Below are 26,340 nucleotides of genomic sequence, written 5' to 3'. Positions count from 1 at the left end.
AAAGTAAGGTAGGAAGATATAATGAAAAAGTAGATGGCAGAGTAAATTCTTATTGAATTAACTAAGACTGGGACACCACAAAGAGGAAGGCAGGACAGGGTAACCTTGGAATTAACTTGCCCTGATCTTGGCTAAGGCTATGCTATGCCTAAAAAGCCACAAATTATCGGCCCCTTAGAATGGAATGAAGAGTTTAGAAGATAAAAAATTAACAGTAGCGACAGAGGTTCAACCCAACTCACTCGTTTATAAACCAAAAGTAAAAAAGTTTGTTAAAACCAGAGATAAATGAATTTTTTGTGAAGTGAAACGGGTCAGGTTAGTACATCACTACTCAACTCCTTATTATCCAAAAAACACAACATCTGTTGTTTATAGTCTCATAGACCTAAATCCACATTGGTTTGAGTCTCTTAGACATTAATGAAGTGTTCTGGTGCTCCATTGCATTGGTACACTTCTTGATATCATATGGCCCCAGTGGCATTCAGGGCCGGATTTTCATAGTGGGCACCCCTAGGCCCACTGCCGTTCATCGCCCCGTCCCTTCCCCTTTATTCATGCAAATTTTCATCCTCGGGACTGAAGCAATGGGGATTGGTACACAGGGAATTAAAAACTAACATATTTCCTGCGAAATCCAAGTGTTTCTGTACCAATGTAGGTGTGGTTGGGCAGCATGCCGCCCCCTAAAATCCTGCCACCCTAGGCCCGGGCCTTGGTGGCCTTTCCACAAATCCAGGCATGGTGTAATTTATTCAGACTACATTCAGTACAGTGAATATCAGTAAAGACATGTAATAATAGATGCATGATTTAACAATGTACAAAAGCGGATTTACAGTAACTAGGAAGGCAAGGACAAGGAAAGGCAGCCCAAAGTGAAATAAGTCACTAGGTTTTTGCCTCAGGCAGGTCCTACTTTAAGAAAAAAAAATGTACCAGCCTACGGGAAAGAGTGTCAGATTTTACTTCAGTCCATATGTGCAAGTCAAATGTTTACTAGTGGCACCTGAGAAAGTTAAGTAAGAAGACTCTTTATCCCCAGTACTGGCACCACCAGTAAATTTGCCTTTCCTTATCCTTTAAGGGGTTGTTCAACTTCAAATACTTTTTCCAGTTTAGTTGTTTTCAGATTCACTTGAAAAAAAGACTTTTCGCAATTACTTTCGGAATCAACTCATGTAGCCACTAAATGTATCCAATTGTAACGGTTCAGACTCTGCTCTTGGATCACTGAACTGCCAGACTGAGACACCGGAGACACGGATATTAAACTTTAAAATTAAATTTTGGAAAAATTATAAAAAATAAAACATGGAAAGCAATTGAAAAAATTATTTGTGGTGAACAATCTGAAAACATCTCAACTGGAAAAAGTGTTTGGAAGGTGAACAACCCCTTTAATGCCTGATACATTCAGTAGAAAGTATAAAATCACATATTCATTTTATCATATGATTTGTTATATCCCATGTCCCTGACTGTAGATCAGGGTTTCCTAACCTCTTTTGGTTGGGTCATAATATGTAGGGAAGGCAACTTTCTGACTTTGAGGCTTGGTTTTACTTGCAAATTGTGTTGTGGGTGGAAAACTTCCCTCTATTTAAGGGTTTGGTGATAAACCACTCTAAACAGCATGGTCCCCATGAAGCAGGGTTATCTATTATTTATTTTATACATAACTGCAGATGTCTGAATGAAGTAACAATACAGTACTAGTGATGATTTCCCGCAAAATACACAAAACGGTGCAAAATTTGCAAAAGGCATTGAAGTCAATGGTGTCAAAATTATTTTGACGTACATCAATTTAGATGCCCGCGACAATTTTAATATGCGTGCCTATTTTGTCCAAATGCATTAAAGTCAATGGGCGTTCGAATAATTTCAAATTTAAAGTGGCAATTTTTATGCACACGACCATTTTTAAAAAAAAATTTGCTGGCTAATTTTTGCCGCAGTTTCATGAATTTATTCGCTTGCGGCGAAATGTGTAAATTCGTAGCCTGCCAAATTTATTCGCCCATCACTATAAAGTACCACTGAACCACTGAAAATAAAACTAAACAAAAGTTTATTTATTGCATGGACTTGTGCCATTTCCAGTGATAATTTGTGTGCATATTATGTTATTATGTAAAGACATAGTTTCACCTTGTTATTACCTAATTGTGTACTCTGTGTTCAGAAGTTCAAACATGAACTTTTTTGTGAACCAGTCTTATTAAATATTCTATCTGCATGGCCCATGCCTATGTTATACAGCATCAAAGTCATCATTTATGTACATTGAATTTACTTGCTCAAGCTACAAAGTGAATCTCTAAACAGGGTCATATATCTAACAGACACCTCTCCTTGATAAAATGGCTAAGCAGTTATTGACTGTGTTAATTTAACAATATCCTGCAAGCCTGAGCTAGCTACTAAAACCAGTTTTTTTGTGCAAGTTTGTAATAATTAGTTTATACAGTCCCAGAGGTATTCATTATAGAATTGCTCTTGTTGCACTGCCTTAAAGTTGACTTTTTTAATGGTAACTAAAAGACTGCCTGGAAAATAGGCCAATCTAATTAAGTAAAAACTCTACCATCTTATTTGACATCTTCATTACTCAAAATTAAAAATATGTTTCAGTTGAACTTACAATTCACAAATGAATATATAGTTTTTATTCAAAGGGAAGTCCATCTTAAAAGCGCCTTTTAGGATGTTATAGATGGACCTAGTCTAATCAACATTACAGTTTATTATTCATTTTGTATGTTTGCACTTGCATCTAGGACAAGGGTAGATAAGCCTTCCTTTCCTTAGACCCTGCAGTAGTATTGCAACTCTGTTGATGAAGACATTGAGATGGTTATATGTCCAAAACTACAGGTAGTGGATGAAGATGAAACATGATGAATATGCCCTTTCCACAATCATAAATATGCAGTCAATATACTGAAACAAAATACGTTATGTGTTGTATTGAATATATCAGTGACACTGATTAATTAAGTTAAAGCAAGAAGTGAAAGATGTCCTAAAATTTAATTAATGGGCATGGAAAGAGCAAAGATATCAAATCCTTTTTAATTAATCCACAGAGATGCACTGTATTCAACACTTTTTGATTCAGCTGAATACATAATCCTCAATAAAATATTCAGCTGAAACCAAACTGTAACCCTCAAATTTGAGCAAACCAAGAAAAATCACCTTCAGGTTTTAGACCAGCGACATTTTACATCATGATAAGATCTGTTATCCAGAATGTTAAGTCTACTAAAAAAATCAATTCAATATATAGGGGGGTATTTATTAAAACTAATTTTTTTCTTATTAAATTAAAAATAATAATTCAACCTAACACCCAACCACAATTTGGCTCGATTTACTAAAAAAAATTAGAATGAAAATTGTATGTGCGGGAAAAGTCTCGAAAAAATTGTGCTTGCAACTCCCATGTGATAATGGACGCAAATCCTTGCTCGAATAGAAGAGACAGTCTGAGAGAGGGGCCAGACATTGGGTAGGCGACAGAGGAGGTATGAGCCTGGCGCCCCCCCCAGCCTTTGCACCCTAGGCACATGCCTTCTCTGCCTTCCCCTAGTTCCAGCCCTATTTATATGACTTCAATAGTTTTTAGTTGGAGTATTTTCGAATTCTGATTTTCTATGGAGCAAAATAAATCTCGAAAAATTCAACCAGAGAAACTTAGATTAATGCAATTTAGTTATAATTACAAAGATAAAGGAAATGTTTAAAATACTAGAATCTTTTCTTGAAATGGACTCTATGGAAGATGGCCTTCCTGTAAATTGATGCTTTCTGGAAAATAGGTTTCTAGATAAGAGATGTCAAACCTGAGGTAAAACATGTTACTGTATATCGAATACTTTTTGTGTGTAATTTAAATTTTACATAATTATTAATGTGGTAAGAACACAATTTAACACCAATGACACCACTTAATGATTTATGTCATTGTAATTCGGAGTATAGCCATTTCCCCTACATATGCTAGAAAGAATACAGTGTAAATTGTGTTTTATAGATTTTTCTTTCCTTATTGGGAAATGTAGCCATCCATAAATAAGAGAAGCTGATGAAAAAAATAAAAAAGAAAGTTTTGCCCTAGCAGATAATATGGTTTTGATAACTGTGACTTGATAAATTAACCTGCTGAGTGCTTTTAAATGAAGATGATCTATTACTGTTGTTGAACACGTGAAGTAAGACAAAAATTTGTTTTCAGCATCATTGACTCAAACATATCAATGGCACTGTTGGACAATTCTTGCTGAGTGTTGAGATGATTTATGGAATGGACTCCAGGTTTCCTTAGCAATACATTATGTTCTGAAACTATCGGTGCTAAGTCATGCTGAGACAAAAGAGACTGTGAAATATGTGATTATAAATGTAATCTATTCAGAAATTAAAGATAAGGTTTGTGTTATTTAAACTTCTCAAAGTGTCCTCTGTGAAGCATTGTATCATAATATTTGAACGGCTTTGAAAGAAAAATATACGTTTAATGAGCTTTGTACAGTCTGAATATCCATGTAATAAAATTACAGATGAAAGAATTGCAATGCCATAGAAAAGTACTGGTCAAACATAGAAGAAAAAAAAAACCTTTGGTCTATTTCAATCAATGTTTTTAAAATCAGTTTAATGTTGAATAAATGTAGATTTCTTCTATCATATTAAAATGAGATTGTTGTCATTTATAAGGGATAATTCATTCAGTTGTTCTTTTTTAAAGGGATACTGTCACAGGAAAAAATATTTTTTTTTTTCAGTTAATAGTGCAAAATTCTGCACTGAAATCCGTTTCTCAAATGAGCAAATATATTTTTTTTATATTTAATTTTGAAATCTGGCATGGGGCTAGACATATTGTCAGTCATGTGACTCCCCTTTCTCCAGTAGCCTAACAACAGAACAATGGGAAGGTCATCAGATAACAGCTCCCTGACACAAGATAAATAGCTGCCTGGTAGATCTAAGTACAGCACTCAATAGTAAAATCAAGGTCCCACTGCAACACATTCAGTTACATTGAGCAGGAGAAACAACAGCCTGCCAGAAAGCAGCTCCATCCTAAAGTGCTGGCTCTTTCTGAAAGCACGTGACCAGGCAAAATGACCTGAGATGACTGCCTACACACCAATATTACAACTAAAAAAAATAATGTTATTGGTTCAGGAATTAAATTGTATACGGTAGAGTGAATTATTTAGAAATAAAAACGACATCATAAAAATCATGACAGAATCCCTTTAAGCATCAGTGTATTAACTGCAGCAGTCACCATTCCATTGTAGCTTTATAAGAAAAAACTGTTTGTTTTCAGAATCTGTCCACGAATAAAACACCAATGGAACATCCGATGCTTGTGAAACCAGTTGTGGGTTTATTAATTTAGCTCATAAATGGCAAAGTTTTGGGCCACTACGAGACCCTTTGTCAAGCCTTGACAAAGCCACAAGCATTGGATGTGCCATTGGTGTTTTATTCGTGGGCATTGATTTTGGGCCCTTGGCAGTTTTGGGGGACATACACCCAGAGGCACCCGACATCGAATAGGTAACACTGGAAGCAGAACTCCATTCCGGTACTGTGTTTTCAGAATCTGTTGAAGCCTTGGTACTGCAACTTATAAGGGGCTCTTTCACAGCATGTCTGCAAGAGCAGTGGGCAACTTGTACTATTCCCCGCAGCGTTTTGTGTGTAAAACCTTTTATTAAAGGTCATTGTGGTTGAGTGAGGAGTGTGTCACTAAAATATGCAAGTCTGCAGTGCCTTTTCACACAACCTGCTGTGGCAACCCGCAAATTACCTCCATGTCCAGCGTGGCAATATGCAATAGGTGCATTGTGCGCGTGCATTGCATGTCTTCAGAGGAGGCAGGATAGATGCAATGGTGTTAAGCAAAACTATTCAGAATTGCATGTTTAATGAACAGCATCAATAAACCTCCATTTTAGAGCTCTACATGTGCACTTGCAGTCATAAATGAGTCTTAAGATCAGGGCCATCATCAGGTGAGGACAGATGTCCTGTTAGGGATGTGATCCCAGTTGGAGTCCAAACAGACACATAACTCCTCTTTGGTCAGATTTGCTGACCCCCCAAAATGGCAGACTTTGTCATGGAATACCTATCATTAATCATTTGGGTGGAACAGGTTATGATTAAAGTGGATTAAGGTTGAGGAAGGACATATTTTTATTTAGCTAATCCTTTGTTTTAATTGGGGTGCCATTCTACTTAGTTGTTGGGACCCACCTTCCTCTACAGAAAATGTAAGAGCTTGGACTTCAAGAAAAAGCTCAAAATAAATCTAAGATTCACATTTTAAATCTCCTCTATGGACTTTAATCTGAAAATGGTAAAATACATACTTGGCTTTACTAATCAATACCCTTTGAAGACAAGATCTCTTGGAGAATCCTTGTCATCAAAAATCCATTGAAAATATTTTTTAGTTACTTCGGTGTCCTCTAAACATCACATTGAAACCAGATTATATAAAAGGCAGGTTATCATAAAAGTAAGGGCATATATAAAACTGGTGTGCAATATGAAGGGCATGGGCTATGCTTTTCAATCCCTTCTTTGTATTTTCTGTTCTTTAGCTTTAACTTATAGCGCTGTATTGAGCAGATTTTCCATGGGTTTGGTCTATATGAATATATCTATAGAGGGTAAACACTTTGTACTTCATATTAAAACATTGATTTCATATGTTAGTAATTACTGTTTTTTATCAAATGCTGATTTTATAAAATTACATTTGCTTTCCCCAGACCCTCTGAAAGAGATATTCAGCAGCAATGAGAGTCCAGAAGAAAGAGCCATAGGAATTTATATTAAACTTTAAATTCTTCTGAAAAAACAACATCTGCTAGAAATTCTGCGAATGCCATTATGCCAGACTTTGTAATGCCTTGGGGGGGGGAATGATGTTCCAAACACAACATAATTTTATAAGGGGCTGATATTTGCCTTTAATGAATAGTGTCTTTAGTGAACAAAATAACTCTTCATTGATAGATTATATATTTATGAATGCAATAATTTTATATTTTGTTTTTCTTCACATTACAGTCATATCCTGGCCATAGTCTAGAAAATGAAGACTTTAACATTCCACCAATAACTCCACCTTCACTGCCAGACCATACACTCGTGTCATTGTCAGAAACAGAAGGTGGTTTCCACTCCCTGTGTCACCCAGTGAATCAAAATGGTCTTCTTCCATTCCATCCTCAGAACATGGATTTACCAGCAATTACAGTGTCCAATATGCTGGGTCAAGATGGCTCTCTGCTCGCAAACTCCTTGTCAGTGGTAAGGCATTGATTTTTTAAATCTATTTTAGAGTGAATCAATAATATTAACAAGATGCTAGTCGTCCTTTAGTACACCTTTCAGTCTGTTAAATTCAGAAAGATGGTACCATCTCACCATCAGGAATCAACATGAATAAAATTAAATAAAACCATACTAATACTACAGAATCTTTTCTTCTGCTGGTGTTTATTGTGCCTTTATACACAACATGTTTCAGGGGTTCACCCTTTTTCAAGTGTATAGAAATCTTCACAGTGAACACATTTAAGCATAAAACCCCCCTCTGGGATCTCTAAAATAACAGACTACATTTATATGAGTCACAGTGTCCCTTTATATCCAAATTCAAAAATGTTGACAAATGCCACTTTTTGAATTAGGACATTAACGGGGCAATGTAATAAAAGTCGGTAATGGAAAAACTATTCACAATGCGAAAAATGTATGCCTTTGCGCTAACAATTTTTGCTTAGCGCAAATTTAGTATAGCTTTTGCGAACCTGGAAATTGTTTAGTGACCACTTCCAACAGTGGAAAGCCGTCTGCGAATTTTGTAGTTTGCGCTGATGCGCAGTAAATGTAATAAAACTTCTTACTAAAAAAAGCATTATGTTTCCACCAAAATATTATGACACCTTTGAGCACTTATTAAGAGTGCGCAATTAAATTTCGCAATGCAATATCCATTTAAGGAACAATATTTCATTACGACATGTGGATTTTTATTCTTATTGGTGCGAATTGTTTATCTTTTTTGCAACTTTTATTACATTCCCCCATTAGTGACACTAGAGGACCCATTTACTAACAAGAATCTCAAAAAATTTGTGGTTTTCCTATTTTTACTTAAAAGCTAAAAAAAAATTTAAGATTCATCAAGGGGCAGATTTTATCAAAAGTCGAGGTGAAAATTTCAATGTAAAAAATTCAAATTTTAAGCTAATTTTTGTGTACTTTGACTAGGGAATAGTCCAAATTCGATTTGAATTTGAAAGAAATTTGAAAATTTATCATGTACTGTCTCTTTAAAAATCTGCCATCTAAAACCTGCCGAATTGCTGTTTTAGCCTATGGGGGACCTTCTAGAACCTATTTGGAGTCAATTGGTGGACTTTGAAAAATCAAAGGTTTTTTTTGGATCGAAAATTGACCTATTCAGCCAAAAAAACTAAAAAAATTTAAAATACATTTCTGTTGGTCTTTGTGAATTCGAATTTGAAGTTTTTCAAATTCAAAATTCGACCCTTGATAAATCTGCCCCTGAGTGTAAAATCGACAAAACCGTCTAATGCAAAAATTTGCCAACTATAAGTTTTCAAGGTCCTATAGATGTCAATGGAAGCTGTGTGGGATTTATTGGACCGCTTTTTATCAATTCAGACTTTTAGAGGTTTTTGAATTTCTTTTTCGCCCAGAATTCTCCCAAAAACTCACATTTTAGAGGTTTTCCCAGGTATTCCTTTTTTTAGCGAATTGTTCAGGACTTTTTTTTCATTTTTATTTTTTATATTCTGATCTTTTAATAAATTCCATGGCATTCATGTTTTTGGAGAATATGAGTTTAGTCTTGATTTAAAAAACATCGTAAACCACTAAAATGAAATTGTTGATAAAATAAGCCTCAATGACTCATGGGAAATTTAGTCTAGTTCTTTGAAATCACATGGAGGATGTGACATCACGATGGTGGGGTTATAGATTTAAATATGTTTACCGTGAAGATTTCTATACACTTGAAAAAGGGGAAACCCCAAAACATGTCATGTATTAAGGCACAAAAAACCAGAGCAGCAGAGAAGATGCAGTATTAGTGTGTTTTTCTCTATTTTAGAGTGATTTATATGCCAGGTTATGCAAAGCAAATATCCAGTATTAATACAATATATTAACAGTTGAGTAAAGTATAAGTGCACATATGCAAATGTATCTCAAATCTTTGCAATGTATTGATGAAATTTGACTGCACATTTTTAATTAATAGGACACTATTTCTTATTTATGTATTGTATATGTGAATTTCCTAATATACATTGATGTATAAAATGTAGATAAATTGTAGATACATTGCCAGGGAAAATAATAGTAATCAGTAAATAATAATGCCACATTTTTTATAGTTGTGTTTTTTTTTGCCTGATAAAAGCCTTTTCACAAGCAGCACACATATGTTTTCTTCAGGGTCTATGAAATTATAGCAATTTCTTTCCTTAGATCCGTTGGGAGCCCAGCAAATCAGCAAATGGAAATATATTAAAGCAGCTTGCATTTCTAATACACTGTGTTGCCATTATGAAAAGGACCAGTAGCATATTGAATAATGCAGCTTTCAAAGCTCAGAAGAAAATCTGATTACACATAAAATTTGATTACTGGTTTTCTGAGGAATTTTTTTTCCTCCAAAATATTGTGGCATTTTGCTCCTGTACACACATAAAACATAACAGGGGACCCACCTGGAACCTCTTTTAGGACAGGAAAAGAATAGATGATGTCAAATGTAATTACTTCAGTATCAAATAACGCAAGCATTACGCTGAAATGAAATGGGTGTCACATTGTGTAAGAAAGAAATGCATTTAAACAATGTGACAGGGGAATAAAGGCAATGAATAATTAGATATTCTTTTGCACAATTTATCATGTTATAATCAGGCACATCTTTGCTTTTCTTTTTTTGTTGAGTATATATGTACACATAAATATGTACTCTGACATCCAAAAGATAGACTTTACCATTACAGAACCAGAAATCTAGTGATTAGCACCTACTTTGGCAAAAATGAAAGCCACAATACTGGAGAATGTTTTATTATAATAAGTTCTTATTTTGGTAAACCACCTCCTCGGTGCATGTAATTGCTATAAATAACCATTCAGAGAAAACAATGTAATAAAACCAGTGGGGAGCTGTCTATTGTTGTATGATAAAGCTTACTATTGCAAAAAAAAAAAAAGCTAGCACCATATTCTGAATGATTTTTTCAATTTTTGGTCTTCATTTTGCAATGATTGCATCTTCCTAAACACTTAGGGGCCGATTCACTAAATTCGAGTGAAGGATTCAAAGTAAAAAAACTTCGAATTTCGAAGTATTTTTTGTGCTACTTCGACCATCGAATGGGCTACTTCGACCTTCGAACTAAAAATCGTTCGACTATTCGACCATTCGATAGTCGAAGTACTGTCTCTTTAAAAAAAACTTCGACCCCCTACTTCGGCATCTAAAAGCTACCGAAGTCAATGTTAGCCTATGGGGAAGGTCCCCATAGGCTTTCCCAAGTTTCTTTGATCGAAGGATATTCCTTCGATCGTTGGATTTAAATCCTTCGAATCGTTGGATTTAAATCCTTCGAATCGTTCGATTCGAAGGATTTAATCGTTCGATCGAAGGAATAATCCTTCGATCGTAAGATCGCAGTATTTGCGCTAAATCCTTCGACTTCGATGTTCGAAGTCGAAGGATTTTAATTCCTAGTCGAATATCGAGGGTTAATTAACCCTCAATATTCGACCCTTAATGAATCAGCCCCATAAAGTAATATGAGAGCTACGGTTACTTTGCACAATCACAACCGATGGCACAGAAAATATTGAGAGATGTTATATCCATAGAAGCATAAAAATTTAAACATAACATACACTGTTGTATACAGGCAAACTTTAACAATAATTAAGAAGATCTTAAGGCTCATACATTTTTTAAATAGCCACTACAGACAAGTACCAGTTATTATTGTATTTATTTTAATAAAAGAATCCTACCAAACTAGAATCCATGATTGGAGATTATTTATTATTAAAAAGGCATGATTTAATCGGATCGGAGACAAAAAAGAAAAAATCAAGTGATTTTTTCGGATTTTTGCCCGAAAAGTCCAAAATAGTTTGGATTTTCAGGCTAATTCCAGTGCAGACCACAGAAAATTCAAAATAGGATAGGGACCTCTGTCATTGACTTATATGCAACCTTAGTAGGTCTGAGATGCCAGATTTTTAAACTCATACTTTTTCCATCCTCGGGGTATAATAAATGCAAAAAATTCTGGGTTTTTTTTGTACAAAAAATTCGGATTATATAGTAAAAAAAAAACGAAAGATTTTTGAGTTTTTGGCATTCGGACTTTAATAAATAACACCCAAAAAGTTGAACAGGGGACAGATAAACAATTTTAACACAAAAAAAGAATAATATCGCACGGATATTTTAATAGTAATTGAAGATCTTGTCGATTTTTATTTTACTGTATTTTTACTATATATATGTGCATATGGCCTTTGATCTTAAGTAAAACATGTAGGTGTGCTGTGTTCCTTTAACTCTGTCTAAACAGTAATATTTATATTACATTTAGATACCTGTGACATTATCATATGTTATTTATCTGCATAAAACATTTCTATAGATTAGGGAAGATATGACACAACAAACTAAGAAAGAATGAAAGTTTAAATATCGATATGACAACATGACTTAAAAGCAACATCTCGCTACCATTCATTCTTAGTAGATGGGCTCTGCCTCAGCACTTGAAGCTGACAGCATGATACACAGTAATTATATTTGACAGACAGGATAAACATTTGTTAATTCATACTTTGCAGATCTAGGCAGTAGAACTGTAAATGAATAAGCATAAGATGATTATTGTAATAAACCAGACATACCTTATTGCATAAAGGAATTTTCAGCACACAGCATCAACTATACAAGTCACACAAAAAGAAGAAATAGAAGTTGCATGCACTAGATGCTCTAAGGGTGTTTAACATACAAAGTATGACCAAATAATGAATTCTTTAAGAAGTATCCATCCCTTGTTCTTTCTTTGATTTCCAGTGGTTCAACTGAATCACAAACATTTTAAGTAGAATGCATAACATCTTTAGGAACTGATTTATTAACTATCAAGAAGAATGATCACTGGTATTCAAGAGTTAACAATAATTTAAATATGATCATTTCATTTTCTAATTCATTCCTGTGTGTAAACTATGGGGCAGATTTGTCAAAGTGTGACATTATCAAGGGTCGAATTTCGAATAGAAAAAACGTTGAAATTCGAATTCAAAAAGACTAACCGAAATTAAGTCTAAGTATTTTTTTTTGGTCGAATAGGTCAGTTTTTCTAATTGGTCCGTATTCATCCGAATTAGAATCATATGAATCTAAGGAATAGCGCATTAGATCGACTTCGATTCAGCGTTTTCCAAAAAAAAAACCTTCGATTTTTCAAAGTCCACCAATTGACTCCAAATAGGTTCTAGGAGGTACCCCATAGGCTAAAAAAGCTATTCAGCAGGTTTAAGATGGCGAATGGTCAAAGTCGAATTTGGACTATTCCTAGTCGAAGTACACATAAAATAGCTCAAAATTCAAATTTTTTTCATTCTAAAAATCACCTCGACCTTTGATAAATCTGCCCCTAAAGCTCACCACTGTAAAATTCACGTTCTATTAATTTATATGAAAGATCACCCATTTGTAAATACACTTTAAAAATCCCAAAAGTAGTGCAGTAGCCTGTAGTGAGTTCTAATTTCAGACTTTGCTTAATCTGCCCCTATTTTGAATTGTTAATAACCGGATGTAATTTGCATTGGGGTTTAATAATTTAAATAGATATTCATACTCAGGTGTGTGTACTTACACCCTTGGAAATAAATGCAGTCAACTGCTGAAAGCATTTGAACACATTCTGACAAATTAGATTAGAAAACATCAGATTTGATGAATGTGTCAATTCTTTAACACTCTTCTCACTTACTCTCTCACTTTAACTAGAATGGAGCAAAAAGAGATACAGTTTAGTGACTGTGTGGAACTACCTGTGTTTGGTGGCAATGTATACACATTGTAGCACGGTGGGGAGCATGCGGACATCCCATGAAACACCCCTTACATTTTTCAGTATTTAGTGCAGCTTCTGTCACTGGATCACTGCATTGTTAATTCAGCACAAGGTGGTTAGCTTGCACCTTCAATTAATACAGGCACAAGTAGGAGGGCCCCAATGGGTTCAATTTGGTGCCATTAGTGCTTGAGGCTATCATACCCATGTTCTGTATGTGTGTGTGTGGCAATGCTTCATTCATCGTAATGCACCATTAGCATTTCTTGTGAAAATCTCCCTTTATCAGACTGGTCACTTGGGCTAATTAAATGGTTAAGCACCTAAATTTGCATGAACGTTTACCTTGCTTTTCAAGTGTCATTTGTTTATGCCAGGGTTAAACTGATCTTTTTATTAAATCAGTTCATTGAGCACTTGTATAACCAATAGTTAGCTTGAACAACCATTCTACAGCTGTTTGTACTGCAGGATCTCTTGTCCTGTTTTCTAATCATGGGAAGAGTGGTTGGGGAAGAAAGAAATATATTGCAACTAAACTGGTTAGAGGGATAGAAGATTCAATAAATGAGGGTAGACTGTCATGGTTGCGTTTTTTTTCTCTGGAGAAGAGTCTGGCACAAGAGGTAACGTTCATTAAAATCCGCATCTTAGTGAATTTGAGTAGCGTTAGAATTTGCCTCGCATTAGAGAGCGAAGTAGCGCTAGAGTCACTTCGCCCTTTTGGTGAATTTCCCCCTTAGACTAGAGGAAAAGAACTTTAATTTGAAGCAGCGTAGATGGTTCTTCACAGTGAGGACAGTGAGGTTGTGCAATGCCCTGCTGGATTTTGTTGTGATGACTGATTCTATTAATGCCTTTAAGAGTGGCTTGGATGATTTCTTAGACAAGCATAATATCCAAGGCTATTGTGATACTAAAATCTATCATACTAAAAATTACAAATAATATAGATATTGGTATATATAGTTTATGTGAGTGTATGGAGGGGTCATTGTGAGTGTCTGTATGTACTGTATGTGCACTGGGTTTCATTTGAAAGGTTGAACTTGAAGGATTTTGTTCTTTTTTCAACACAACTTAACCATGTAAATACGTAATTATCTTTCTTCTCCCACCGAAACGTTGATCAGTTCATTTGTTAAAGCTTAATAAATAGCTAAACACACTAATACAGTGATCTACACAATTTTGATTATAACTGGGGCCATACTGGGATTTCTATTTAATCATTGGCAAACAAGGACTATAAAAAATAATATTTTGAAATAATTTCCTTTTATAAAAAAGGAGCTTTTTGTTTTGTGACTGTTTTCCTTTAAAAAAGGGGCTTAGGCTCTAATATAGATGGCACTAATCAAAATAAAAAATGGTTTATAGAAGTCACATTGCCTAGTGATACAGTTGTAGGTCAGTTGATAGGTAGATTGATGTTGATCCATTCTAGTACAATTCGAAGCCCATTTACTAAGGGTCGAATATTGAGGGTTAATTAACCCTTGCTATTTGACCATCGAAGTAAAATCCGTCAACTTTGAATATCGAAGTCGAAGGATTTACCGCAAATTCGATCTAACTATTAAATCCTTTGAATCGAACGATTTGAAGGATTTTAATCCATCGATCAAACGATTTTCCTTTGATCAGAAATTGCTTAGAAAGCTTATGGGGAAGGTCCCCATAGGCTAACATTGGTGCTCAGTAGGTTTTAAGTGGCGAAGTAGGTAGTCAAATTTTTTTTTAAAGAGACAGTACTTTGACTATCGAATGGTCGAATAGTCGAACGATTTTTAGTCAAAGTCATAGTCGAAGGTCGAAGTACCCAAAAAAAACTTCGAAATTCAAAGTTTTTTTTACTTTGAATCCTTCACTCAAGCTTAGTAAATGTGCCCCTTCATGTCTATTTGATATCATTACTGATTATAAAAAACACAAAATTTGAAGAAGCAAGAAAAATAACTCAAATACAAATATAAAGGGGGGGCAAAATTCAAATTCGCAATTACTTGACAAGTTTTCATTCTTTTGTTTTCTACATGTTTATAGGCAGATTTATCAAGGGTCAAATTTCGAAGTAATGGGAGTTTTTTTTGAACTCCCATAACTTCAAAATTTGAATACAAAAATTGAATAGACTGTATTTTTATCGTTTGAATCAAAGTTTTACCGCATTCCATCGAATTTGAATTGATTGAATTGAACAGTATTTGCCCCAAAAAACTTTGATTTTTCAAAGTCCACCAAATGACTCCATAAGGGTTCTAGGAAGTCCCCCATAGGATAAAACAGCAATTCAGCAGGTATTAGATAGCGAATGGTCGAAGTCGAAGTTTTCAAATGATATTCGATATTCGAATTGTCAAATGTTTTTCAAATTTGAATCGAATAGGCCAAAATTTGATTCAAATCTGAAAAAATATTGACTATTTGAATATCGAAAAAAATAGCTCGAAATTCTAATTATTTTACTTAGAATTTTCACTTCGACCCTTGATAAATCTGCCCCTTAATGTACTTATATTCTGTACACAGTGATTATACTCCATGCAGTGTAGTTGCTTTTGATTTAAAATATGAAAATTGTGTATTTTGTTACCAAAAATGTCAATGTTTTATGCTTGGCCAATGCTTTTGTTTGCATTTTTTAGATTTATTTACTACCTTTAAAAGTAGAAAAGGCCAATTTCAATCATGTTTGAAATAACTCATTTTAGACAAGTAGGTGCTGCTCTGCTTACAAAACATATATGAGTGGAATATGCAATTACCACAACTCAGTTTCCTGCCACAGAAACATTTCAGCATTATAGCATTACAGAAATAGAATGACATGCATAATGAAAGATTTCAAGATTCACCCAAGGCATTTATTCTCTTCACCTTAATGTTCTCAGCAGTAGCAGAGTATCCATTAAAAGGTACTATGAATTATGGTTGCCTAGCAACAGCAAGGAGCTTGTAACAGCACCAAAGAATGGAATGGCTGGTTGATAAAATGAATTTTCTTTGAGCATTAGCCTGTTGAAACTGTCTTTTCTTGTGGAACATAAAGTGCATTTATTTTTCTCATGCATTTTTTATTAGAAAATTATTTGAGTTCCAGGGGCTTGAATCATTTTACGACACAAAATATTTGATGTTAATGTGTAGTACTAAAGGAAAATATAAAAATCATTTTCTTCAAAGCTAAGACATTAACATTTTCCCATGCACGTTTCTTTGAAGTGTAATCCTAAAAAAAATATAAAAATACAAGTATGCATAGGGATGCTTACATATAAATACTGCATTTTATTTACATATATACATTTTTCACTCTCGTTGTATATATGTTCAAAAATCATGCGCCCTAAAGAATTAGCATTTAATTCCTTTTTTTCTAAATATATTTTGACATGTTTTTCACAGTTGGGGTTATAGGAATTAAAAGTATAAACAGAAGGGCAATAGGGGCAGTTCACTTAAAAATAAACTTTTTGCATGATGTAAACAGTCAGATTCTAAGAAAACTGCAAATGGTCTTCCTTTATATTTACATGTTTTCTTGCAGCTTCTAACAGCAGTTGTCTAGTTGCTAAGGTCCAACTTACCCTTATCATAAAAGGCAGAACAATTTGGTATTAATGAAAACTGAAGATAACACTCAATTCTTGTCGCCCAGCACCTATCTTGCTAGAAACCCATATAGACACATTCCAGGAGATCTGGATAATAGAGAAGTCATACAAGTTGTTGGCATATCGACACGGCTGCTATCCACGACTGCCTCTCTTTATAAGTGAATCTGCAATTATAATAAGAAAATTAATTTTGTAAAAATGAAATATCACTTTCCCCATCACAACTGTACTAGAGATTACACATTATTTTGATAAAACATGCATTTTTATTTTGAGGAGCAATATTAGGGGATACAGATAACAAAGATATTTGCAACTACTAGGTGACAGAGATAGATTATTAAAGTTACATTTCCTGACTTAAATACTCACTTCTATAGGATTTTGTGAGGTTTATTGATCAAATACCATACAACCCCAATTGTATGTTTCCCCTGGGACCACATAAAAACAGCATAAATTCTGGGAAAATAGGATTCGGACTAACTGGTGTCAATTCCAGAAAAACATTAAATCAGGGGATGTAAAACCAGAGTTTTAGTTTATATTTTTATAAATAAAAACTTACCCACAGTCTATTCATTCCTATGGGATTTTTAGAATCATAAAAATGTAAGTTTTAATAAATAGCCCCCTATTGTCACATTTTGATGAATTAGTGCTAAGATTTTGACTCCACTGCCTTGCTCATAGATAAATATAGCATACTGCATGGCAATCCAGTATTCAGCCTTGGTATCAAGACTATTTTGGGTTCTGCTGAACCTCCAAAACCTTTGTGAAAGATTTGACTGAACCATATCAAAATTTGCATATGTGCAATAGGGGAGAGAAGGGGACTTATTTTAAGTATTCAGATTCAGTTTGGCCAGGCATGAGGATATGGCTGAATCCTGCTGAAAAAGGCTGAATAATGGCTGCATACCAAACTGAATTTAGATTTGGTGCATCCCTAATCAAGACTTATATAATTGCACCCACTCTCTCCATATAGACAAATTATACTTGAGCCTAAAGAAAAAATTATACTATTATTATGCATGCTACATAATACATGTAATACATGTATTCTTTAATGCATGTAGCTAAAAGAATTATTGTATTTTTCTGTATTAAACAAACATACTTGAAAATATCCCATAAATATAAAAATCTCAAACAATAATATTTTAGATAATATATAAAATTTAGTAATGATAATATGGAAGGGTTGTAGTCATTTTTTTATGATCCCAATAAAGAATACAGTTCGCCTACAACTAATAATAGAAATGTGTAAGTATGCTACTTGAACAATAGCAGCAGTATTCATTGGCTCTGCTCTTAAGAATTTTGTATATAACATCACCTTATGATGGCCACTATATGAAATTAATAATATGATCTGTAGAAGTATTTAAGAGAAATCCTTGTGGTGGTGTTGAGAGAAGGTAAAGGGAAACAAACAAGCAATGGTTCAAATTACTATTTGAGTTACATTACAATTTTAATGTCATTTCAATATTTGCAAAACTGAGAGATGAATATTATTATACTACACAATATGTTTGTAGTTTTTGTTATGATGTTTACCCTTGATAACAGGCTGGCCACAGTTGATTAGCTGCTATTAAAAAATAAAATACCCCAAGTCAGTTGAAAAACATGTTCAGATATTAATAATGCTCAGTTTTGCAGAGAAAAAGATCATTAAACATCATTAAAAGCCAAAAAGGCAAGCAGACTAACAACACCTTTTGTTTTATTTTTCATGTTTATAAAATACTCTTAATTTTCTGTTCTTATTTTATTAATTTTTCTTTCTGACATAAATTTGATGCTTTGGTGGTTTTATAATGACATTCATTTGAAAGTTACAGTGCGCTAAAGATTTATTTAAAAGAGGGAAACTGTCAATTTATTTGTTTTAAAAATGTGTGCAACTCATCAGAATAATCTTACATTTTTACTGTAATTACTGTATTGCACATGTCTTCATTCCTCCCAGTAATTCTCATCATGTACTCAGAGAGAACATCTGGGATATTCTGCGTATAGTAGTTTTATTACATTTTCCATTTGTTTAACATAATTTGCTGTTTAACAGGTTTCTAAACAGTTTGCCTCTGCACATTTCTTTGCAGTCATGTGTGTAAATGTATTCTTGTAATTAATTACTTGTAATTTTCCTTACTATTAATACAATGCTGCTGCTTTTTTCTCTTCCTAGACTAGAGTTTATAGAAATTGCTTTATAACATAGAGTATGTTGACAAACAATATGAAATGATCTTGTTAAACAAACTATTTTTCAGAATTCATAAATCATAAATATTGTTGTAAATTAATAGTTTAGTAATACAAAAACAATGGCACACAGGTAGGCGATATTTAATATTTTCATTATTTTAAGTATGTAGTTTATTGGCCTACATAAAAATAAAAATTATAACTAAGCTAAATGGAGTGAAAGCTTGAGTTAGCAGCTCATAAGATGTTGATATACAGTATATACTGTATATATGTCTTAAATTAAATGTTTTTTTTCTGTTGAAAATTCTAATCCAGGGGTCCCCAAACCATTTTACCCATGAACCATATTCAGATTTAAAAAAAAGTTGGAGCAGCACAAGCAAGCAATGGAAAATTTTACTGTCACTAAAAATAAGTACTATGACTGACATTTGGTAGCCCCTGTGTGGACTGGATTTTCGCCGCTAATCGCGAATTTCGCGAATTTTCCAGCGAACCAAAACAGCGCAAATTCGCCCATCACTAGCCACTGGTTGGGGATCTCACTTTTGATAGATCTGTCCCTTAGGGGCAAATGTATCAAGGGTCGAATATCGAGGGTTAATTAACCCTCGATATTCGACTGGGGAATTAAAATGCTTCGACTTCGAATATCGAAGTCGAAGGATTTTGCGCAAATAGTTTAAATCCTTCGAATCGAACGATTCAAAGGATTTTAATCCATCGATCGAACGATTATCCTTCGACCAAAAAAAGATAGCCAAGCCTATGGGGACCTTCCCCATAGGCTAACATTGACTTCGGTAGCTTTTAGGTGGCAAACTAGGTGGTCGAAGTTTTTTCTTAAAGAGACAGTACTTCGACTATCGAATGGTTGAATAGTCGATCGATTTTTAGTTTGAATCCTTTGATTCGAGGTCGAAGTCGTAGTCGAAGGTCGAAGTAGCCCATTCGATGGTCGAAGTACCCAAAAAAAACGAAATTTAAAGTATTTTTTCAAATTTTTTCTTCTATTCCTTCACTCGAACTTAATGAATGGGCCCCTTAGTGTAGCAGGTAATTTGAATTAATCTATATTTTTGAAGTATCTTAGTTTTTATTATTAGGGGTGTCTTTGACTATATAATAAATTGATTACAATGAATTTCTGACTGTGGTAGAGCATGTTGCCCTTTAATGTTACCAATGTGATCTGATAATTCATGGATTCTTATGTAGTAGACTCAAGCAAAATCATGTTAGTGCTGTTAGTAAAAGCAACCAATTGGCACATAGCTCAGATCTTGTGCAGTTAGAATAATAAAAGCCAGTGTCTAATTGGCTCAACGGAGAACTGAGCTGGTGTATATTCTTATACAATTCCACATGTCTATTTAATAAAGGTTTAATTGTCATATTGATTCACTTTTTAAAAACAGAATGTTAAAATTTACTATATACCAGAGCTATATTGTAAAATAAAAAGCTGGAATGCAAAATAACATAGCATACTAATTTTTCATCTTGCATTGAGTTTTCTATACTCTCTAAGCCACAGCCTGATTTTCAATGACTCTGCCAAAACAATAATTACCATGCTAGCTGTTTTAATGCTCTGAGATGTCAGACAGTTGGCCAGGGAGGCTTTTAAAACTGACCTTGTTGCTGTTTTCCATTCATTAAAGTTCAACCTTTGCTTGCTGGTCACACAGGATAAATGAAGTTTCATACAATCTCTGCTCAAAAGAAGATTTATTGTTTTGCTTCAATGTGAATTATTTGAAGAACCACTATTTGTCATGCCAATCATCATCTCTAAAATCTAATTTAGTTGCCTAATTCACATAGCCAATGTTTATAAATGTTTCTGTCAACATAGCAATTTCAAAGATTAAAAGCACATTACAACATTCTGAGATTTGGAAGCCAGTGTAACAACATTAAATTCAAAGAAGTCAAATGCCTAGTAACAATAAAAAGACTGGCATTTGTTTATCAAAACATACTTTATGTGAAGAATACAGCTGCATACAAAAATCTAATTAGTGTTCAAGCCTAAAAGGTTGGAAAAGCATTTCTATACTGAGCCAATTTGCAAGAGTCTCTAAATTCTTAGCTTTTGTTTTGGTGTTTTGTGATCTTGCATAAATATGTAGGTATATACATAGAATGAATGCAAATAGTTTACCGTTTACTATATGCTGGTTTCATCCATAAATCTCAAAGTGGTGAATACTGATAAAAAATAAGGAATGTAAAAGGAGTAAAGTGGTTGAACCTACAAGAAATAGTATACAGTATGCATCCATTCTATTTTATATAAACCTAATAGTATACACTATGCTGTATACTTGCAAACCATTGAAGCTGAATGATCATGCACAATCATGCATCATTAGATAACATTTCTTCTAAATTGTAAGATTATGTGGGAATATTTGGGAGTATATGGACTCTTGAAATGGTCAGTTTATCCTCTAATAACCAAGATGAAACCAGAACTAATCAATGACTGGTGCCAGTGTTGTGTCATCTGTCATTTCAGAAAACTAACACGACTGCAAAACATCTATCATACAGGCTGAACTAATGGATTTCTAACATGTGTGGCCTACTTACTGGGATATCCTGGAACTCAGCTCATGTGTGAAAAGCTTAAAGGAGAACTATCATAAACAAAAAATGTAATATTTTTCCTATGATAGAAATAAGACTTTTTAAATATATAAGCAATTAAAATTCTGATTTGTTTGTGAAATAATCAAGTTCATATTATTGAAACCCCTCTCAAAAGACATTTTACTCTGCATGTAGGTTTTGTGTCGTAGTTGTGTTCTGTTTTTTGTTGGATGGACAGTTAAGTTTATAATATAGGTCTGTGCCCTCTTTGCATATATGAAATAGTTGAGCTATCTTGAAAACAAATTACCCTAATGCAAGCCCTCTGCATAACTTGGAAGATTATTAAGAGAGTGAAATTAAAGAATAACTTGATTATTTCATAAATGGAACAGAATTTTAAAACTGATTTTCATTTAGAAAGTCTCTTCTTTCCATGATAGGATGTCTATCTTACATAAATGGTTTCATTATAGTTCCACTTTTAGAAAAGCTTTTCAGACATACAGAAACAACACCAAGAGGCTTATTTATTAAAGGTTGAATTTAAGTAGATTTAGTGGTTTTGGAAACCACAACAAAACTCACAAACTCTAAAACCACAATTGTCATTAAATTTGTTAACAGATCCGCATATAAAAAGTGTGAATGAAAAAAGAGAAGAGCAATGCACTAAAAAATACTAATCCCTGGCAAACCTTTAAAATTGTAGTTTTTTGGACAATTTCTAGTGAAATATAATCTTTAAACCACAAATCCACCTGTATTACTATTCAAGTTGAGGGGCAAATTCACTAAAGAGCAAATTTTTGCCTGTGAACGCTCCGCCACACTAAGGGGCCGATTCAGAAAGGGTCGAATATCGAGGGTTAATTAACCCTCGATATTCGACTGGGAATTAAAATCCTTCGACTTCAAATATCGAAGTCGAAGGATTTTAGCGCAAATAGTGCGATCGAACGATCGAAGGATTATTCCTTAGATCGAACGATAAAATCCTTCAAATTCGAACGATTCGAAGGATTTTAATCCAACGATCGAAGGAATATCCTTTGATCAAAAAAATTTAGGAAAGCCTATGGGGACCTTCCCCATAGGCTAACATTGAGTTTGGTAGCTTTTAGATGGCGAACTAGGGGGTCGAAGTTTTTTCTTAAAGAGACAGTACTTCGACTATTGAATGGTCGAATGGTCGAACGATTTTTAGTTCGAATAGTTCGATTCGAAGTCGTAGTCTTAGTCGAAGGTCGTAGTAGCCCATTCGATGGTCAACGTAGCCCAAAAAACACTTCAAAATTCGAAGTTTTTATACTTCGAATCCTTCACTCGAAGTTAGTGAATCGGCCCCATAGTGCCACTTTGTCAGACATAAACTCACAGCTCATACACTAATTCACTAAAATGCAAAGTTGCATCTCAGCAGCCAAACGCTGGCGAAGTTTACTGGCTAACTTCTTTAGTACCCATACACTTAGGTCAATTTGATTAGAGCAGGTACATACAGGTCATATGTATTAGTGATGTTGATGCAAATGCTTGAAGGGGCCAATTGTTATTAAAAATGTTCAAGGAAGCAAAATAAAGACAAAAGAGATCCTCTAATGTCCTAGACATGAGCCCTCTCTAAAACAAATGTGGCATGCCCCTCAAATGTTAAAAAAAATATTAAAAAAAATGTTTAATAGTTACAATCCCACTTTAAAATATCAAAAAAAAACATATTTTTATGACTTTTGGGCATACATGATATGATGTCACTGGCATAAGATTGAGGAGGAGGAAGCTTCATCTTATCAGTTCGCCAGGTCTAAGCTGGCAAAGGAAACTCTGGCAAAAGGTGATGTTCTATAAAATTCGCACTTTAGTGAATTTGTGGAGTAACAATCACTTGCCTAAGCGAAAATGCGCATGGCAAAAGGGCATGAAACTGCACAGGCGACAGTCTTTTTCACTAGCAAATTGTCCTCTACGCCTTTTAGCAAATTGGCAATATCTCTGCAGATGGTATTTCTGGCGAATTTTCGCTAGCGACGGCCCTTTAGTATATCTGCCCCAATGTATTAGGGGCAGTCTATTGTTTGGCCTAGCTCATGCCCAGAATACTGAAAAAGATGTGATGCAGTTTTATACTTTATATTCTTGATTGTATGTTTTGTAGTATGTTCTATTTCTGATGTAGCTATAAAGCCAGGGTCTCCACCACATCCCCCCACCCCCCTATCATTGTGCACACAGAGGGGATATGACTCACAGAAATCTTCTGCATGCAGAGCAAATACACACCAGTGAAAACATTCCAAATTTGAATGTTGATTTCAAACAAGTTTCTTCTTAACCTCTTAATTTAGTATATAGCCCAATCCAGATACACTAGATAGGGAATTTGCAGCCATGTAACCCAGACTCATTTTAGTTTTCAAACCATCTGTTGCTATTCAAGTGGCAAAATCACTTTTGTAAAAGTTTTCTTGAAAAGTTGTTTGTTTCATCTAGAGGTAATTCTGTTATTACCGTTCATATGACGAAATGCAATTCCTCATGCTAATATACCTTAATTAGAGTAGTTAAATGAGTGAACAGTGAAAGATTTAAGAGGATCAGGAAAGGCAACTACAATTTATTAACTAATCTTCTGCTTCTGTAATAGCTTACTAATCTTCAATTTGCAGGAGAAAAAAAGTTTTAATTATGTCAACCAAATATCTCTAAACAGCATGCATTTTGGCTAAAATCCATTTCTTGAATTGGCTTTGCATCCATAGTTTTATACGAAAGTTTTATTTTTTAAAAAAAGTGAACATTTCTAACAACAGCACTTTTCTAATTTCATGGTTCACTGATCAGTCAGCGAAGATTTAAATAATTCAGAAAGTAGGCCTATTCTGTTTCTTTTTTTTTTAATAAGTTTAAATCAAGGTTTTTTTTTTATTTTTTAAAGGTTTTTAACCCTTTTAACAACTTTCAATATAACGTTAGTTTAAGGATAATACCATTTTAACAGCAAATAGTAACCAGGGGCATTTTTGATTAGTTTTAAGACCCTTAACCTTTTCTATAGAAAATAAATAAATAAAAGAGAAGCACAAAGTAAGACAAAAAATATGAAAAATGTTTTTCCTCTATACACCTGAATGCAATAGGATTTCATTTTAAAAGTACTTCTATTTACATGTACGTAATTCTGTTAACAATTACTTAATTAGGTATATGTTATTACTTATTATTAATCTGTTTGTACAAGCAGTACCAATGAGTCTGTTCATTGAAGAGTATTATTATTTTTAGTGATGGGCGAATTTCCCACGAAATTCACGAAACTGCGTTTTTGACGCCAGTCTTCTGTATTTTACGCCGGCATCCATTTTTTTTTACACCTGGCGAATAAATTCGCCCATCACTAATTATTATTATTAACAGCACATTTATAAAGCAACAACATAGTCAGCAGCGCTGTACAAAAAATTGGTGTATACACTGATCATTCAGATTACATACATAAATACAACTACATAGTAACATAGTAAGTTAGGTTAAAAAAAGTCACATGTCCATCAAGTTCAAGTGATACGTGTTAACTACTGATAACGAGTACCCTGTCAATATGGTTTCAATATTCAGGTGAACTGACACATCTGCTGTGATCACTGTTTAAATTCATTAACTCTGTCCCGATTGTTAGCAAAATCTTGTTAAACAAGCAAAGGGGGTTGAATTGCTTGGCATACTTCTAGCTTTCTCAGTGCAACAAATCGACTCCTAAGATTCCAATAACATTTTCCTTTAAAAGCATATATATCTATTAAAATAAAATGATGCCTTATTGATAAGTAGACCTGCTAGCTTGAATTTATGTATGTATGTATTTATTATGTTCAGAGAGACTTGATTATCGGATTCATTCTGTGTGATATATTTATTATACGGCTAGTACAGAAATATTTATATGTGGTGTATACCAGCAGATGCTTCCAAAGATAAAGAGATGCATTAGTCTCAAGTGAAATCTTCAGTGTTGGCGCTTCAAAGGGGATTCGTTATTTGCTATAAAGTACACCTGAGATAAATACATTCCACTTTATATATTCATACATTAGAAAGACTTAATATGACGCAGGGTAGGACTGGGGGGCCTGGGCATGTACACTGTGTTTTTGCCGCAACCGGCTGGAGAATTGATAATCCTAAGCAACTTTGTAATTGGCCTTCATTTTTTAATTATTTGCCTTCATCTTCTAACTCTTTACAGCTTTCAAATGGAGGTCACTGGCCCCATCTAGAACGCTACCCATTTTTTGTTATTGCTACTTTTTACTACATATATTTCTAGGCCTCTCCTATTCATATCCACACATGGCAATAAAGAACATTAATTATTTTAAAATAGCGGAGACCATGACAAAAAAGAAACCACCGTTTATAAATTTGCCCCATGGTTACTGTAGCACTGTAAAATAGTATACACACCCATGATATCATTTATACCCTGTCATATTTAAGTTTTTATTTTTATTGCTATCTGGTGACAAACAGTTTCCCCATTGGCAGGCAGATTAGTTGCTGAACCAACACATTACAAATTTTGTTAATAAGAAAATCATAACTTGTTTTTAAACTATCCAATACAGATGCCCATGCAACCTCTTCTAGAAGTAGATTTCACAATGTAGCAGTGATTAACACATTTTTTC

The 26,340-nt window shown here is 34.1% G+C and overlaps 1 protein-coding gene across 2 annotated transcripts in view; it reads left to right on the top strand.

Annotated features, from left to right (window-relative positions):
• LOC108695307 (thymocyte selection-associated high mobility group box protein TOX) overlaps window positions 1-26,340 on the top strand; it is a 171,801-nt gene that overhangs the window by 105,116 nt on the left and 40,345 nt on the right. For both annotated transcript variants that reach the window (XM_041567875.1, XM_018223744.2), the window contains one exon: window positions 7,108-7,350. In XM_041567875.1, the coding sequence (XP_041423809.1) occupies window positions 7,108-7,350 (243 nt within the window). The remainder of the gene's footprint in view (window positions 1-7,107; window positions 7,351-26,340) is intronic.

The sequence above is a fragment of the Xenopus laevis genome, chromosome 6S (assembly GCF_017654675.1).
Source record: "Xenopus laevis strain J_2021 chromosome 6S, Xenopus_laevis_v10.1, whole genome shotgun sequence".
Lineage (NCBI taxonomy): Eukaryota > Metazoa > Chordata > Amphibia > Anura > Pipidae > Xenopus > Xenopus laevis.
Note: the sequence above shows the minus strand (reverse complement) of the source record. Positions and strands in the feature narration are given on the sequence as shown.